Genomic DNA, 14,299 nt, shown 5'->3' on the forward strand with positions numbered 1-14,299 from the left:
TTGCCTTGTCAAAATTTAAAATCAGCCTAATCGACACCACAACGCGGCACTCGGGTCAATCCTGGGAAGAACTCGTTTTGAATGCTCAGGATCTCGTGCAGGACTGTCTCGGGAAGCTCGTAGACGACATGCATCTATATATAAATGTCCATACACCTGAACGCGCTAACCATAACCTTATCGAGCCAACCGCGACGAAGTCTGATGGATCATAAAAACGATTGGTTATTCGACAAGCCACTGACTGGCCGTCTGTTTATCTGACAGCATCGGTACCTTGGTAGGAAGGTGGATTCGTTTGCGTTTCTCGAATCTGGGGAAGTCATGATGAAATTCGCCACACCACAGAATGTCGGGTCTTATGACAGCTTGATCGTCCCCAGTCGCCCCCGGGCCTCTTATTATCGAGACTTTTGTCTTCTTGTCGTTGCTTTTTGACTCTCATAATACCGTAGTGTCCAATGATTTTATGAAAAATATCCCATCTCTGTCACAAAACTAACAAGATCTCTGTGTCCCCGATTCAAGGATTGAAGTCTACCACGAACATGTATCAAACAATTGTCCACCGTTCTTCAAGACCTCTCTTTGGTAACCTAAGGCAGAGGCTTCAAACCCCAGGTATGCTACTTGTGGATGGTGAACCTCACAAGGACTAGGTTAACAGGATGACAACAACTGTCTCAGACACAGACCGAAGGCGCAAGCACGTCGTCCGATCGGATACCTACAAACAGCCAGGCCCTATTCCCATCTCGTCCTTGCGTCTGGCGGCCCCTGCCTGGGCCACAGCCGGCGCAGGCATCTATTCCACCTTGTTTGGGGTGTACCGGATGCTGCGCTCCATGCGACAACTGAGATATATCTAGCCTATCGCAATCATTTGATGCAGACTGTGTCTTGCTTGTTTGGATTCTATCACTCTTTCACTACTAGTCCGACATCGGGCGCGTCGTCGTAAATGTTGATGGTCGGCATTTGTACGGACAGATGTCCGTATGTCTTGAAATTACTGCTAAAAGCACCACTTGCTTTACTCCGTGGTAAAGCGTATAACGATCCACGGCCGAATCCTCACTTTCTTGTCCTTCAGAAAATCGTTCTTTGAGATGGAAATAAATAAGCACAGCAGCGCAGAGCGTTGACGCTATTCCCCGTTGGGAGATTACGTTACTATTATAGTGCCGAGGGAAGATGACAGCAAGAAAAAGAAATCAAGCAACTTCTGTCTTTCATAATGTATACACCATAATAATTCTCATTCCATAAGCTTAAATCCTACTGAGACTTGCTTACAACTAATCATGACCCCGACCGACCGCACTTTTCTCGCCTTCCAGCACAATGCCAAGCTCCACAATCTCCAAACCACCGTGAAAGCCATCTACCCATTCGCAGCCTTGGAAGAATCCAACCGTCAGCTCTTCAAGCAAGGCACCGATGAAGATTACGCTGTTATCACAGAGCAGACCATTTTCCACCCCCAGGGGGGCGGACAGCCATCGGACGACGGCACCATGACTCACGCCTCGGGTGTAGCGTTCACGGTCGCAGCCGTGCGCATGGACGCAGTACGCGAGGGCCAAGTCCTCCACTTCGGTCGGTTTAATCAACCCACCGTCTTCTCCAAGGGAGATACAGTCGAACAAGCAATAGACGCGGACAAGCGTCTGCTGTACTCGCGTCTGCACACGGCAGGCCACGTCGTGGGTGCGGCGGTCAGGCACCTCTTGGAAAAGGAGGTGGAGGGTTTCGACGAACTCAAGGCTTCGCATTTCCCTGAGGCGGCGGCGTGTGAGTTTCTGGGTGCTATTGATGGGAAATGGAAGGATCCGATCCAGGCGAAAGTGAACGAGTTTATTGATGCCAAGTTGCCCGTCGAGGTGGACTGGTGGGATGAGGAGGAGTTTCGAAGACGGGGGCTGGAGCGGTTACTGCCCGATCCTGGTTCCGTGGCCATTGCCCCCGGCGAGAAGTTTCGCGTTGTCAATATCGTCGGAGCTGAGGTGTATCCCTGTGGAGGCACGCATGTCGATACGACGGATCTATGTGGTCCAACTACGGTGAGGAAGATTACGAGGAAGGCCGGCAAGTCCAAGGTCAGCTATACCGTAGCTGATTGATTCAAGTCAATTGCTATCAACAAGACAGAATATAGAAGAATAAAATATACATGATCTAAACAAGACGGGATGAGAATGGTAAAGTAGAAGAGGTAAAGTAGAAGTTAGTTCTAACACTCTGCACTGTTGCAGACGCATCGAGAGAAAAGAATGGAGCAAGGCGGTTACAATCCACCAGCGGCGCAGATCTTCTCAGCAGCAGGCACACGCTCCGCATAGCGATCAGGATAGGCCGAGACCTGGACCTTCTGGCAAAGCCTGCCAACATCCATGGTCTTCCAGCCGCTGATGTTCTTCATCTTGGCAAAGAACTGAGCGGCAGAGCGGGCAGCGTCCATGTCAGCAGCGATGTCGGGGTAGTAGACAGCACGCTGCTGGAAGATGCCGACGCTGTCGTAGTCGTGGCCGACTTTATCATGGGGGTAGTTGAGGGACGCGGGGACCTTGCTGTTGGCGTACATCAAGAGGTCGGACTATTTCAATCAGTATGAGTATAAGCAAGGAGTAGAGGATCGACTCACCTCGACCAAGCCAGTTGCAATACCAGCCAGGCAGCCCTGACGGCCCAGGCCTTCCTTCTTTGCCTCATCGATGATCTTGTGGGCGTGAGCGGACTGAGTGGCATCGAGACCGGGGAGACTGCCGCTGCTGCCGCCGCCGCTGCCACCACCGCTGCCGCCATCGCAGTGCTTGGTGACATAGTTGGAGGAACCGGTCTTCACATAGTAATCGGAGACGTAGCAGCCGTCGGAGGTCTTGTCCCAGAGCTGATCGCCCTTGATGTCGGTGCCGGGAGCTTGGCAGACAATGGAGACATCATGGCCCCTGGGGTAGGACTTTACCACGGCATAGTTGGTGCCGGGGCCAGAGCGGCAGTGGACATCATCGCCATTGATGGGGTATGCGCTCACCAGGGGAACGGTGGCAGCAAAGGAGAGGGCAACGAGAGGAAGGGTCAACATATTGTCGGTTGGATTGGAGAGGTTTTGATGAGATTATTCGGGCAATTGCCTTGATTTTTGAAGACTGAGGATGAAGATGTTTGATGCTGATGAGAAGACCCAGACCGAGGGGTGCAATTGTCCCTTATATAGTGAACCTGGTCAATCATGTTCCTTTACCTGATCTTCTAAAACATGTAAACCTCGAGTCTGCGAAGACCAGTAATGTCCCCATACCCGAGCATGAACACGGTGATCGTCCATATCCTCGTATAGAACAAGGATGAGGGCAAATGAGAATTGCTCCTGTCTGCTTCGGAAATTACTCCAAACAGCCCGCGTCCGTATACGAGAGGAATGGCTCGCAGGATGAGAGCCCCTGGGGAAACTTTTGGCCCCACCTGGAGGAAGGATCAGGGTCTATCTCGTATGCATCTCGTGAAATATATCGACAAATATCCTAGCTTGACCCTTTTTGGGTGGTGGGGATGACTGATCTCGGCTGCCACCATAATACGAAGCTTAGCGTTCGTGTTCCTGTACCTGGACTGCCAGGGCACAGCTTGGTATCCAAAAATAGAGTCCGCCTCGTGTCGATCAGCGAGAACAGCCAAATTTAGCCCCTGCAGGTACTACGAGAGTGATTCCATTAGTGCTGTCTGCAGAAGATATGGGCGAGTGGATATCTTGGTGAGTGTTTATTTGTCTTGTTATTCACAAGTCTTTACCAAGAATCCAAGTTGATGTATCCAGAGAATGTCCAAGAATGCTTGGTGACTGGCTCGTATCCAGCCCTGCCAACGTCATTTCTATAATTTCCTTGGTTCTACCAAGTTTATACCAAGACTAGGACAACCAGCAAGCCTATATTGCTGTACCAAAGTTCACCTTTTATTTCTGCCAGCATGCGAAAGTCTTCACTGATATATGTCACAAATAAAGAGACCTGGCAACATAGCAGATCTCGACATTTACGACTTGGATTAAGCCTATCAGCTGGCTGGCTCGGAGAACATCCGAGCCCAGGGCCTTTTGAGAGAACCAAAGGCTTTCGTTATTGTCTCGTATCGGCCATGCGTAGAGTAATTGGACGAGAGTTAACCAGCCGGGGATGATATGCTACGCAGATTAGAACTAGCTAGAGCGAGAAATAGCCTCGACTATTGTTACATAAAATATCTCCTACAATATTTACTACTAAATATACCTAGTACTGGACAAATACATCGGTATGAAGAAATCAAGTTTGACTGCACCGTTCAACAGACTCCCCCGGAGACTTCCATCAGATCGCGTCGATCGGACAAGCCTCGACACTCACAGTCGTAGTAATGGTCTTGACACGACGACCATGAGCACCCGTATCTTTGCCAGGGGCGGGAGTAACCATAGGCGCTGCAGTCGGGGTGGGAACCTTGTCCAAGGTCACAGGGTGGGAATAGTCTGAACACCAACCAATAGTCTTAGGCACGATTCCGGGCTTCACATATTTGGAGGTTGCAGTGCTGGTGGTGCTGGGTGAAGGAGAGGAGACGTGGGAGGAATGATGGAAAAGACGGGAGCTGGAACCGGTAGGGCTCACCGTGACATAAACGGTAGACGCCGCAGCGCTGGGGCAGGTGGACGGCGTGGGCTCAGGAGCAGGGTCGACACAGTCGGTGCCGTCGACAGGCTCGGAGACGGTGAACTTGGCACCCTGGGCGTAGATGATGTAGACATTGGTGCCGTTGATGCCGCTGATCTGGTAGCCCCATTCGGGGTTGGTGTCGCAGGGGATCTGGACGGAGTGGGACAGATCGGCCGTTGGGATGTCCAGGGCCAGTGGAACATAGGTCGGAGGCCAGGAGACAAAGTTCCAGAGATAAAGGCTGAAGTTGGTGGGATCGGTATCGACGCTGGTCCACTTGACGGTCACAGTGGACCCGGCTGTGTAGGTGGTGTTGGCCGCAGGACTGGTAATGTTGATGGCTGCAGCCAGCGAGCCAAGCGAAACAATCAGGGGAATCACGGAGCGCATCATGTTGATCCTCGTATTCTTATTGGTTTGATTCGCTGAGATGGGTTTCAGGATCTACTATGGGGAAAAAAGAAATATGGTAAATAGAAGAAGAAAACGCGGCTGAATATGAACGGAATTTAAAAGAGTGACTGGTGATAATGCAAAGCAAGGAATGACTAGTAGTTGGAACAGACTGATGCTTTGACGGTTGGAAGATAGGAAAGGGGACCACGAGGGTTAAGTATGGGACTGCTCGAAGCCTCTACAATAATCCCCGGAAATGAACCAAGGTAGCGCGGTAGGGTCTACGAACCCATGATCAAAAGACTGAGCAGCAATGGATCAACTATCATCTAATGGTCTTAGACAGCTTCCTGCCGTAACCTCTTTGGGCCTGCTGTTAATCTTGGTGCGGGCAGTCATTGGCCGTGTTCGAGACTTTTGCTGGGCCTGAACTCGGCTAATTTCTTGGCTGCAAATCAGGAGGCTCAATTGGCCCAGAATCTTGTGCTCATTTCCTGACCAGAATTGTGTTCCTATTAGTAGAAGTTAAGGTGGTATCGACTACAAATCACCAACAAGCTAGACAGGTACCAGCAGTCCAGGATTGGTTAATTGTGTCGTGGCGCGCAGTTGGATTCACCCAATTTATCCCCCGCTTATTATGAGGGAACTTGCCGGATACAAGGTAACAGCGCCAAGACGAATTGCCATTGTCCTCATTAAACTACCCCTTAATGCTTAGTCCGTCCTTACTAACAAACACCACTGGGAACCTGAGTACTTCCGACACGGTTCCTCGAGCTGTACTGCGCACCAGCACCCAATCCACGCTTGGCAAAGGCCTTCCAAATCTCGCACTTGTTTTCACCACCAGTAAGAGCAGTATCAGCATCAAGGATAGCATCGCGGGCCTGGACGAAGTTGGGATTGCATGGTTGCCTGTCCTGATTAGCGACATGATTAACTCTCGAAGGATTCTCGGCAACTTACAATGCCATTCCATCCATGACCAATTTCATGGCGAGGTACTTGCCATCTGTCGGCACACCATTGCGGAGCGTAGGCTTCGGCGCATCATTTTTGCCGTGTTTATCGATCAAATTCCACATCACCTCGTACAGCATTGTAGCCCAGACCGTGCCGATGGCGTGGACCTCGTTCTGCGAGTTGAGGCTGGTGTATGTGAGGGGGTTGGTGCTCAACGAGGTCGAGTACGGGTACGCGCGGATTCCGCCTGGCCGGTTCGCAGCCCATTCTCCCATGGTGTAGTCGGTCGAGCGTGTGTCACCGGACTTGAGGCGAATGGCCGTCGCCATGAAATCACCCCAGCCTTCGCCCATGCCGCCTGACTCGAGGGCATTCAGGCAGTTGGAGTTGGCAGGGCCTCCGGTGAGACGGGTGGAAACTGCAAAAAGTTAATGCCTAGATTCTCGAAAATAAGCCAGGTATACGTACGACCGTGGGTATACTCGTGGATCACGATTCCGGCCTCAAAGGAACCGTCGCGGTAGGGCGTCGACTCGGTCCAGACGTACATGCGCATGCGGCCGGGCTGGCCATCAGGAGGAGTGGCAAAGTTGGCGTTGTTGGTGCCCGAGCCGTCCTGGGCGTTCAGGATCACATAGTCGTTTCCACGACCGCCTTGCCCGTTGGTGTTGTACTCGAAGTTACCGGCCTTCTCGTTGAAGCCAAGGATGTAAAGCAGATCATGATACTCATTGGCCGTGTAGAAGAGCTGGATGATCGATGCATCGATGTAGGATGATGGAGGCGACGAGCTCGTGGTATAGGGATAGTTGAACGACAAGCTCGGGCTGCTAGGGCGATAATTGTTCAGGTAGCTTGATCCACCGCTGGGGTTGGACTGTGCGATCCCGTTGTTGCCGCGCGAGGTCGTATAATTTTTGCTGCCATCGCTGATCCAGGTAAACTCCGACGCGACGGAGTCCCAAGGATCCTTGATGACCGTGCGCGAGCCCTCTGTTGGGTCATTAATTCCCCAGGCGCTGGAATCACATCAGTAAGGCCTCTTCGAACGGGATTAACTCGATACTCACTATACTTGGTAGTCTGCTTCAGCAACATAGTCCACCACACCGTGGATCTCCTGGCCGCTTTTGGCATCGATGTAGGTCAAGAGCCAGTTGCTATCAATGTCTGTCTCCACTCTCCATGTCAAAGTGAGGCTTCCATCATCTTTGACAAAGTATACGAGTTTGGCCTTGGGATCGGAGACGGTCCCAGAGACCCCTTTGAAAACGTACGACTCCTTCTCCCCTGCGCTCTCGGAAGACGCGCCCTCCACAGTAATGGGGAGCTGCAGTGTATTTGTAGTTCCCTTGAGAGCAGTCACCGGGTCGGAGAAATCGCGCTTAGTCAATGCAGCCGAACTTGGGATCTGGCCGGTGTAGAAAGAGTTGCCATAAGAAAAGACCTTTCCGTCTTTGCCGACCTGTACACCTCGTTAGCGAGAGACAACACTGCTTAACATGATATATACATTGACGTTGAAATCGGCATTGTCGATATCGAGACCGTTGGCTGTCTGGCGGAAGTGGACATGGGMGACACCATTGTCACCAACATAATGGTCATCGACGACGCGGAAAGTTGCATCAGGGGCAATCGTCTTGACATGCTGAGTCGCTGCCTCCACATAGCTTTGCTGTTGGAAAGGGGCAAAGGAGGACGGGGCTTCAATGACGGTCTCTGTCGCATTGACATACTTGGCCAGAGACTTCAAGCGGAAAGCATTCAGATCCACAGTACGACGCTGGAGTCCCTGAGTCTGATGAGTGGGATGGGCAAAGACAGAAGCAGGTAGGGCAAGAGCCCCAGCCAAAAGAAGGCCTCGCATGTTGAGGATGTGATCTGAAGGAGAAAGATACCAGATTCAGAGTGGGTTGCTTCTGGGGAGAGCTCTATGAGCTCCAGCTGAGTATTTATACCAGAGCATCTGGCATTGCTGATTCTTCATCGCCTATCTGCTGCAGATCACATCATCGTCAAGCAGAACCGTCCGATCTTGGCCCGACTCAGTCCGGAGCTATACACATCATGGGATATTGCAAGACGGTGACTGTCCGTTTCCCCGCATCACTGCTCCGAGACAGTTAAATTAACAGAGATAAGTCTCATCTGTAAGCATTGCGGACAGTGCTCTGAATCGAGTGCATGACCGCGTGAGAATTCGCTGAAGATAACGATCTGCATGGTTGATTAGGAAAGTGGACTATGGGCGCAATGTTCACGAGGATTTCAGAGACCTGTCCGTCGGATGTCCGCGTCGTTTTCCTGCAGAATCTACTGCACCAAGACTTTTATATTGCCGCTGGTACAAGCTGGTCTTGGTTGTACAATATGGGAAGTAACTGCCGCGACTGTGCTTGTTGCGTCCAATGAGAAAGCATTTATAGTCCGTCGGACTGACTCGAGAAAATGCTTGGCAATTCCTTGGGTTACATAGCTGACTCTTAGCAGCGCTACCTGCAGGTCATAATACGGTGATAACACTTCTCCCGGTGCCTCGTGACCGGCATTTCTGCTTATCGAGGCACGAGGGAAATAAAGCCGGGCTCAAACTGAAGAGTCCCTTCGATGCTTATTCTCTTGGCACCTTGGATTCTTGGCTCATGCGAATCCGACCAAAAAATCCGACCAAAAAATCCGACCAAAAAACTGCTAGGCCTGACTCATAGTTTCGAACAGTGTCTCGATTATTAAATGATCACAAATGCAGAGCCGCTGAAGATGGGATTGGTACTAGGGTGTTAGGCGAGTCCTCCGGCTCCACCCCGGGGCATATCTCTGCACCCACGAACAACATTAATATTGCTTTCTATGCGATTGTGAAAAGCATGTGCTGTTTGGCTTAATGGCCATGATAACTCTCTTGCTCACTTTCATAAGAACAGAAATTCATCCAGTCTATGGAGCGGGCTACCCTAAAGCTGGAGACTGCCACATGGTGTGCCTCTGACCCTTATACAACCACCCATAGGCCGCGGCTAATGGGTATGCTATTGATAGCAAGGATAAAGGAAGGCGGAATACGATTAATCTTGGAAGAATGCACGGTTACGGAAGGTAGCTTGAGAACAGTGACTGCATTGAAGGAAAGACTATGTGGGTTACAGTATGGAATAATGGAAATATTTGGAAAACAAAGAACTATAGGCACATGAAAGTGACCTCCAGATGTTTGCAAGGATTTGGTCTAGAAGTAGGCAGTCTGGAAGCTTCATTTCCATGGGCTGCGAGGAACTACTCTTATGCCGACGGCTTTGCACCGGCGGAGCCGGAGGGAGTCTGGTCACCTGCAGCGCTACTTTCGTCGTTTGCGACACCACCATCAGATGTAAGGGTAGCAGCGTATGACACAGCCGAGTCATAGTTGGCCGTAACGTTGACTCCCAGGGTGACCCAGGCAAGAAGGCCGTCTTCAATGGAGTCACCAAGATAGGCATACTCAAAGAACGGATCAGAGTTGCTATCCTCGGTCTCGGCTTGGACAACGTGGTCATCTGCATTCTTGGTAATGGAAATGGTGCTGGTGTTGTAGGGGTAGGTCGCCTCGACTTCATAGATCAGATCCTGGTCAAAGAACAGCTGACCGATGTGAGGCACGTAGCCGCCGGTCAACGTATTGTTAGGCAGCAGCGTTGCATTAAGATGCGCGACGACGTGAACATGCGTTGCACGGCCAGAATAATGTCCGGGAAACACGGTCTTGAAGCCTGCCACTCCATCCGCATCGGTTTTCTGGATGCCGCGCAAGAAGGTCTTGTCGAGATTCGAGGCGTCATCGCCATTGCCATTCATGCTGCTCTGGACGCCGGAATAGACACCGGTGGCATTGCAGTTCCAGACATCCCAGTAAAGGCCTGAGATGGGCTCGCAGGTGTTGATGTCGATGAACTGACCGTCGATGATGATGGGGATGCCTGCCTGGCCATCAGATATATCATGCCGGATCAATTCGCCCTTGACCCAAAAAGGTCCAATTTCGCCCTCGGGAGCCAGAATGCAGACTGGGTTCTTGGAAAAGAGCTCTGTCTCGGGGGTGTTGGCCGACACGTCCAAATTGGAATGGTGGGAAGTGTTCACCACTTTGTCTGTGTCACGAACTGCAAGGGATCGCTTTTTGTACTTGTCCAGCAAGGCAGCACGGCGAGCTTCAGCACGGGCAAGAACTCCCCTTCGCTCAAGGTGGTCAGCACACTTGTCCAGGCTTCGTCGGGCGTTGTGAAGAAAGGTTCGCTTGGCTAGGTGGGTATAGGAGCTAGGCTCGTGAGCACCTGGATGAGCAATTGCAAGCCCAGCCATGGCCACAACAGCCAGCTTTCCAAGTTGGGAGAGATGCATTGCCGAAGACAGGAGAGAGAAGAGAGCACAGGGTGTCTGCTCGCTTGTTCTTGCTTAAGATGTGGTTGAAGCTTTTCATTCTTGATAGCGCAGGGAGACTTTATATCTCTCTCTTCGTGAAGCCAAGAGTGCCTTTTGAAGGAGTAGTGTCCGTAACTGTGCTCATGGTCATGATGACTCGTCATCACTGTCGTCAGTCACTCTGATCTGAGACCGACAGAGACAACTCTAATCAGGAGCAGAAACAGCATTGAATCAAAGTTGATATTTGATAGGACAGTGAACCTAGAGCAGTGCCACTTTTCGCTACGCTTAGCAGCCTCTCGGTTGGAAACAGAGCTGACGAATCGCAAGAATGGCAAAGTAATGGCCGGGGTACCTTGACAGGTACGGAGTAGATCCGGAACAATTAGCTGTTTCAATGAGCATTTCTGCCAAGGCTCCGCCAAGATTCGTCCATGGATCCCGATCTGCAAGTGCATTTTCCCATCTTGGAAGCCTGAAACGGTGATCATGGATATAGGCGACGTACTCCGTAGTCGTATACTACGTACTTGCGGAGCAAGATCATTCCCGATGACTCATCAACTCGTCGATTTTACTGGATGCCTTTTATAACCTACAGTACCTCTCTATATAGGCTGGAATTAACGATTTCCGATTTCTCAGCAAAATCCGACGGCATAGCCACTTGCCGGTGACCTATTGGACCTGTGTACGCAATCTCCAGGTTGATATTGGTCAGAATGAGTGGATTGCTTCCCTTTCGACGGGGTGGGAGGGTACGGACTGCTTGTGATTTGTGTCGACAGAGAAAGGTACGTAGAAGACAATCTAGACCTATACTCGCGTACCAGAAGGCACCAGCCACTCACCGTCACCACAATTGATTGACAGATCCGGTGTGACAATGCTAAGCCGGCCTGTGAGACCTGTCGTCTTGCGTCCGTGCCTTGTATTTTTACTGAAAGCTCGCCGCCGCCACGAAAAGATGCTAAGACGTAAGAAATGAGATCTCGTCTAATCTTCCGTAAGACTCACATCTCTTCAGCCGGCTTGCCGAAGCTGAAGCACGAATCCAGGAGTTCGAAGCTTTGATAGCGGCTGAGAACAGCAGCAAAAAATCGCGTCAATCAGCATGTCCGGAATATTTCCCTCTTCAAAATCTGGCCGTCGACTATCTCCCAGATCTATACGATTGCGACACGGCACTAAGCATGTTTCAATGGCACCTTGCGCACTGCGGGATGGGAATGACTCAATCCGCCCAAAGAGCGTCGTTTTCTTCTGTTGTTCACCAACAGACTGGCTCACATTTCGACGTTGATCGGCTCTTATACCATCTATCGTGATCATTCAAGATGCAGGCTCCCGCAAAATCGAAAAGAATCGTGTCTCAAAAATGGCCACCAGTTGAGTTAATACGACGCTGTATACACCATTTCGCAAAAGCTGGGCTATACTCCGTGTTCCCTCTCGTTAATACTCATGCATTGGAAGAATTGCTCGATTCAAGTATCCTCAATGACCCGCCGAGCTCAACTCCTACTGCCAATGTAGCGTGCCTCATTGCACTCACTGCAATGGTGACGCAAATGCACCGTCTTGATCCTGCGTTTGCTGATGCTGACCCTGATGCTTATATGCAAACGGTGCTGACACTGCTGCCCCAAGTCTTGATGGAAGAGATTAGCCTGCGAACTTTAGAGACTGTCGTTATACTGGTAGGTTACCTCCACCACAAATCACTTGAGTCTGTTCCTAATGGTCAGTTCTCCTATATTCTCCCTATCGGTCAGGCGAGATCGGCGTCATTATTACTGGCCATGGCTGTTCGGATGTTGTATAGTCTTGGAGGGAACCGGTATTGTGTCATCCACGAGGCAGAAGGAAGACATCTGCGGGCTGTGTTCTGGCTCTGCTATGGTCTTGATAAAGACATGGCAATCCGCTTTGGTTACCCTCCCTTGATGAAAGACGAGGATTGCGACCTGCAACTGCCCGAAAACTACGTCCTATCGTCTTCAGATCAGCAATTCTTCATCAAACCTTTGTCATCTCAAGAGCTTCTATTTCCCTCGGACATTCGTCTTTCCTTGATCAAGTCGAAAGTGTATCGTCTCCTGTATTCTGACTATGGCCGGGCACAGCCAGAAGCCAGGCGCCTTCAGTACATCCGCGCACTAGATCAGGAACTACATGATCTGAAGTCGAGCTTCCCTGATAGCTGTTGGCCTGATTTGTTTGCAACCGAAAACGCGCGCAATTACTCGTTTCATGATCTGAGCTTACGAGGTGTCAACTTGCACCTGGAGTACTACTTTTGCCTGGGCAAAATCCACAGCGCAGTGAGTGCTTGCAGCCAGCCTTCTCCCCAGGAGTGGTCCTTCCTACCCTCCAGTGCAGAGCTCTTCTACCAGGAATCACGATCCATGCTGCTTTATATATACGGCATACGCGATTTTCTTAACTGGCATACTTTTTGGTAGGTTCATGCAAGCACAACCTATCTCCCTCCTGGTGGGCTGACTTTACCTCGAGGATCCATGCTCAGTTCATATTAACTGCCGTTTTCTCTCTGTTCCGGCATTTGATCACCAACACCGATGCACCGACTTTCGGCAGTGATCTACAGCTCCTGGAAAATGTAGTAGAGATATTTACTGACCTTGACCATGAGTCACGAGCCACAAGACGTTTCGCGCCCTTTTTCTTCACTGCGGGCCTCGTTCGGAGATTGATATTTCTCGCAAAACAGGCAGCATCGAAAGTACACTAATCGATGGTATTCCATCAAGTAGTTGCCAGCAGACGAAGTATTTTTCTCGAGCCGCGCGTCAGCATTCAAACACAGTATATTCCTACTAGGTCCCTTTGTACCTTGACTGTAATGCTCACGCCTAACGATATAAATTAGCTTGATATCCACTTATCTCAATAACCGCTCCCAGCCATATCCTAGCATTTAATGAGCGCATTTCCCGTGGTTAACTATATGAGCTTTTCCTCTATAAATGACAAACTTTCAATGCCATCATCGCTCCTTGAATAGACCATATAGCTGTCTGCCGGCAAGGCCATCCCATCTCTATACAAAACGGGAAGCTTGTCCATGACCTTAGCGGTTGATGTACATTCAATAGCATCATAGAAGCCCACCGGATATCGAGCTACCACGTCAAATATCCTTGTGTGGCCTGAGTGGCTGTTGATGAAAGGGGGAATGAAAGTGTGCTGAAAGGGGAGTATCAGTAACATCGGCAGCAGTCAAATTCAAGTTGTAGGGCTTGTCATGGAAGATGGAACGCATCGAGAACCCTGGATCGAACGATACAGCTGTATCAATCTTGTCCATGTCCTCCCTGGACAGCTCAACATTGAGAGCTTCAATGTTTGCCAGAAAGCGCTAGGCCTTTCGCTGTCCAATAATGGGGTAGACGTAAGGCGACTTGTGCAGGATATAAGCGAAAGCCCGCACTAGTCAGTGACTGTGACTGCATACAGTGAGAACAATACCACAGCATGCAAACTCGTCTTCATCAGCTTCGCAACTGCTTTGAGCGCCTCAGAGACTTTAACTTCATCCTCGTTCATCTGGACCGAGCGTCCACCAGTATGCGCCGCCTCGCGGGCCTCCGCTGTCTTGAACCGCCCCTGACCCAAAGGCGCCCACGCCGCAATCGCCATAGCCTGACCCCGACACATTGGGATGACTTCGCACTCGGTGTCCCTGCATAGCACATTCCACTTACCCTCGTAGAAGGAGAATGGCCGCAACCCGCCCAACAAGTCTGGCCGATGCAATTGCGTATCCACCAACCCTGTCCTCCGTAGGCATCGGACCATTGCTGTGTATCTGGGCGAACATG

At 50.7% G+C, this 14,299-nt stretch overlaps 7 protein-coding genes across 7 annotated transcripts; 2 read left to right on the top strand and 5 right to left on the bottom strand.

Annotated features, from left to right (window-relative positions):
- Positions 1 to 1,304: 1,304 nt before the first annotated feature.
- On the top strand, positions 1,305 to 2,123 carry Asppvi_009416 (putative alanine--tRNA ligase; the record flags this gene model as incomplete). The annotated part of the gene is made up of 1 exon (XM_043305272.1): positions 1,305 to 2,123. The coding sequence occupies one exon, from the start codon at positions 1,305 to 1,307 to the stop codon at positions 2,121 to 2,123; it is 819 nt and encodes a 272-aa protein (XP_043161207.1).
- Positions 2,124 to 2,287: 164 nt separating this feature from the next.
- Asppvi_009417 (SH3 domain-containing protein) lies at positions 2,288 to 3,085 on the bottom strand (the record flags this gene model as incomplete). Its single annotated transcript, XM_043305273.1, has 2 exons — positions 2,288 to 2,596; positions 2,645 to 3,085. 2 exons carry the CDS (start codon positions 3,083 to 3,085, stop codon positions 2,288 to 2,290), a joined length of 750 nt encoding a protein of 249 aa, XP_043161208.1.
- A 1,264-nt stretch (positions 3,086 to 4,349) lies between these two features.
- On the bottom strand, positions 4,350 to 5,084 carry Asppvi_009418 (GPI anchored serine-threonine rich family protein; the record flags this gene model as incomplete). The annotated part of the gene is made up of 1 exon (XM_043305274.1): positions 4,350 to 5,084. The coding sequence occupies one exon, from the start codon at positions 5,082 to 5,084 to the stop codon at positions 4,350 to 4,352; it is 735 nt and encodes a 244-aa protein (XP_043161209.1).
- A 734-nt stretch (positions 5,085 to 5,818) lies between these two features.
- On the bottom strand, positions 5,819 to 7,923 carry Asppvi_009419 (extracellular metalloproteinase; the record flags this gene model as incomplete). Its single annotated transcript, XM_043305275.1, has 5 exons — positions 5,819 to 6,005; positions 6,057 to 6,471; positions 6,522 to 7,072; positions 7,124 to 7,518; positions 7,567 to 7,923. 5 exons carry the CDS (start codon positions 7,921 to 7,923, stop codon positions 5,819 to 5,821), a joined length of 1,905 nt encoding a protein of 634 aa, XP_043161210.1.
- Positions 7,924 to 9,335: 1,412 nt separating this feature from the next.
- Positions 9,336 to 10,430, bottom strand: Asppvi_009420 (intradiol ring-cleavage dioxygenase; the record flags this gene model as incomplete). Its single annotated transcript, XM_043305276.1, has 1 exon — positions 9,336 to 10,430. One exon carries the CDS (start codon positions 10,428 to 10,430, stop codon positions 9,336 to 9,338), a length of 1,095 nt encoding a protein of 364 aa, XP_043161211.1.
- Positions 10,431 to 12,013: 1,583 nt separating this feature from the next.
- Positions 12,014 to 12,919, top strand: Asppvi_009421 (fungal specific transcription factor domain-containing protein; the record flags this gene model as incomplete). The annotated part of the gene is made up of 1 exon (XM_043305277.1): positions 12,014 to 12,919. One exon carries the CDS (start codon positions 12,014 to 12,016, stop codon positions 12,917 to 12,919), a length of 906 nt encoding a protein of 301 aa, XP_043161212.1.
- Positions 12,920 to 13,836: 917 nt separating this feature from the next.
- On the bottom strand, positions 13,837 to 14,298 carry Asppvi_009422 (uncharacterized protein; the record flags this gene model as incomplete). The annotated part of the gene is made up of 3 exons (XM_043305278.1): positions 13,837 to 13,907; positions 13,961 to 14,160; positions 14,183 to 14,298. 3 exons carry the CDS (start codon positions 14,296 to 14,298, stop codon positions 13,837 to 13,839), a joined length of 387 nt encoding a protein of 128 aa, XP_043161213.1.
- Between the last annotated feature and the right edge of the window lies 1 nt (position 14,299).

The sequence above is a fragment of the Aspergillus pseudoviridinutans genome (assembly GCF_018340605.1).
Source record: "Aspergillus pseudoviridinutans IFM 55266 DNA, scaffold_7, whole genome shotgun sequence".
NCBI classification, from domain to species: Eukaryota; Fungi; Ascomycota; class Eurotiomycetes; order Eurotiales; family Aspergillaceae; genus Aspergillus; species Aspergillus pseudoviridinutans.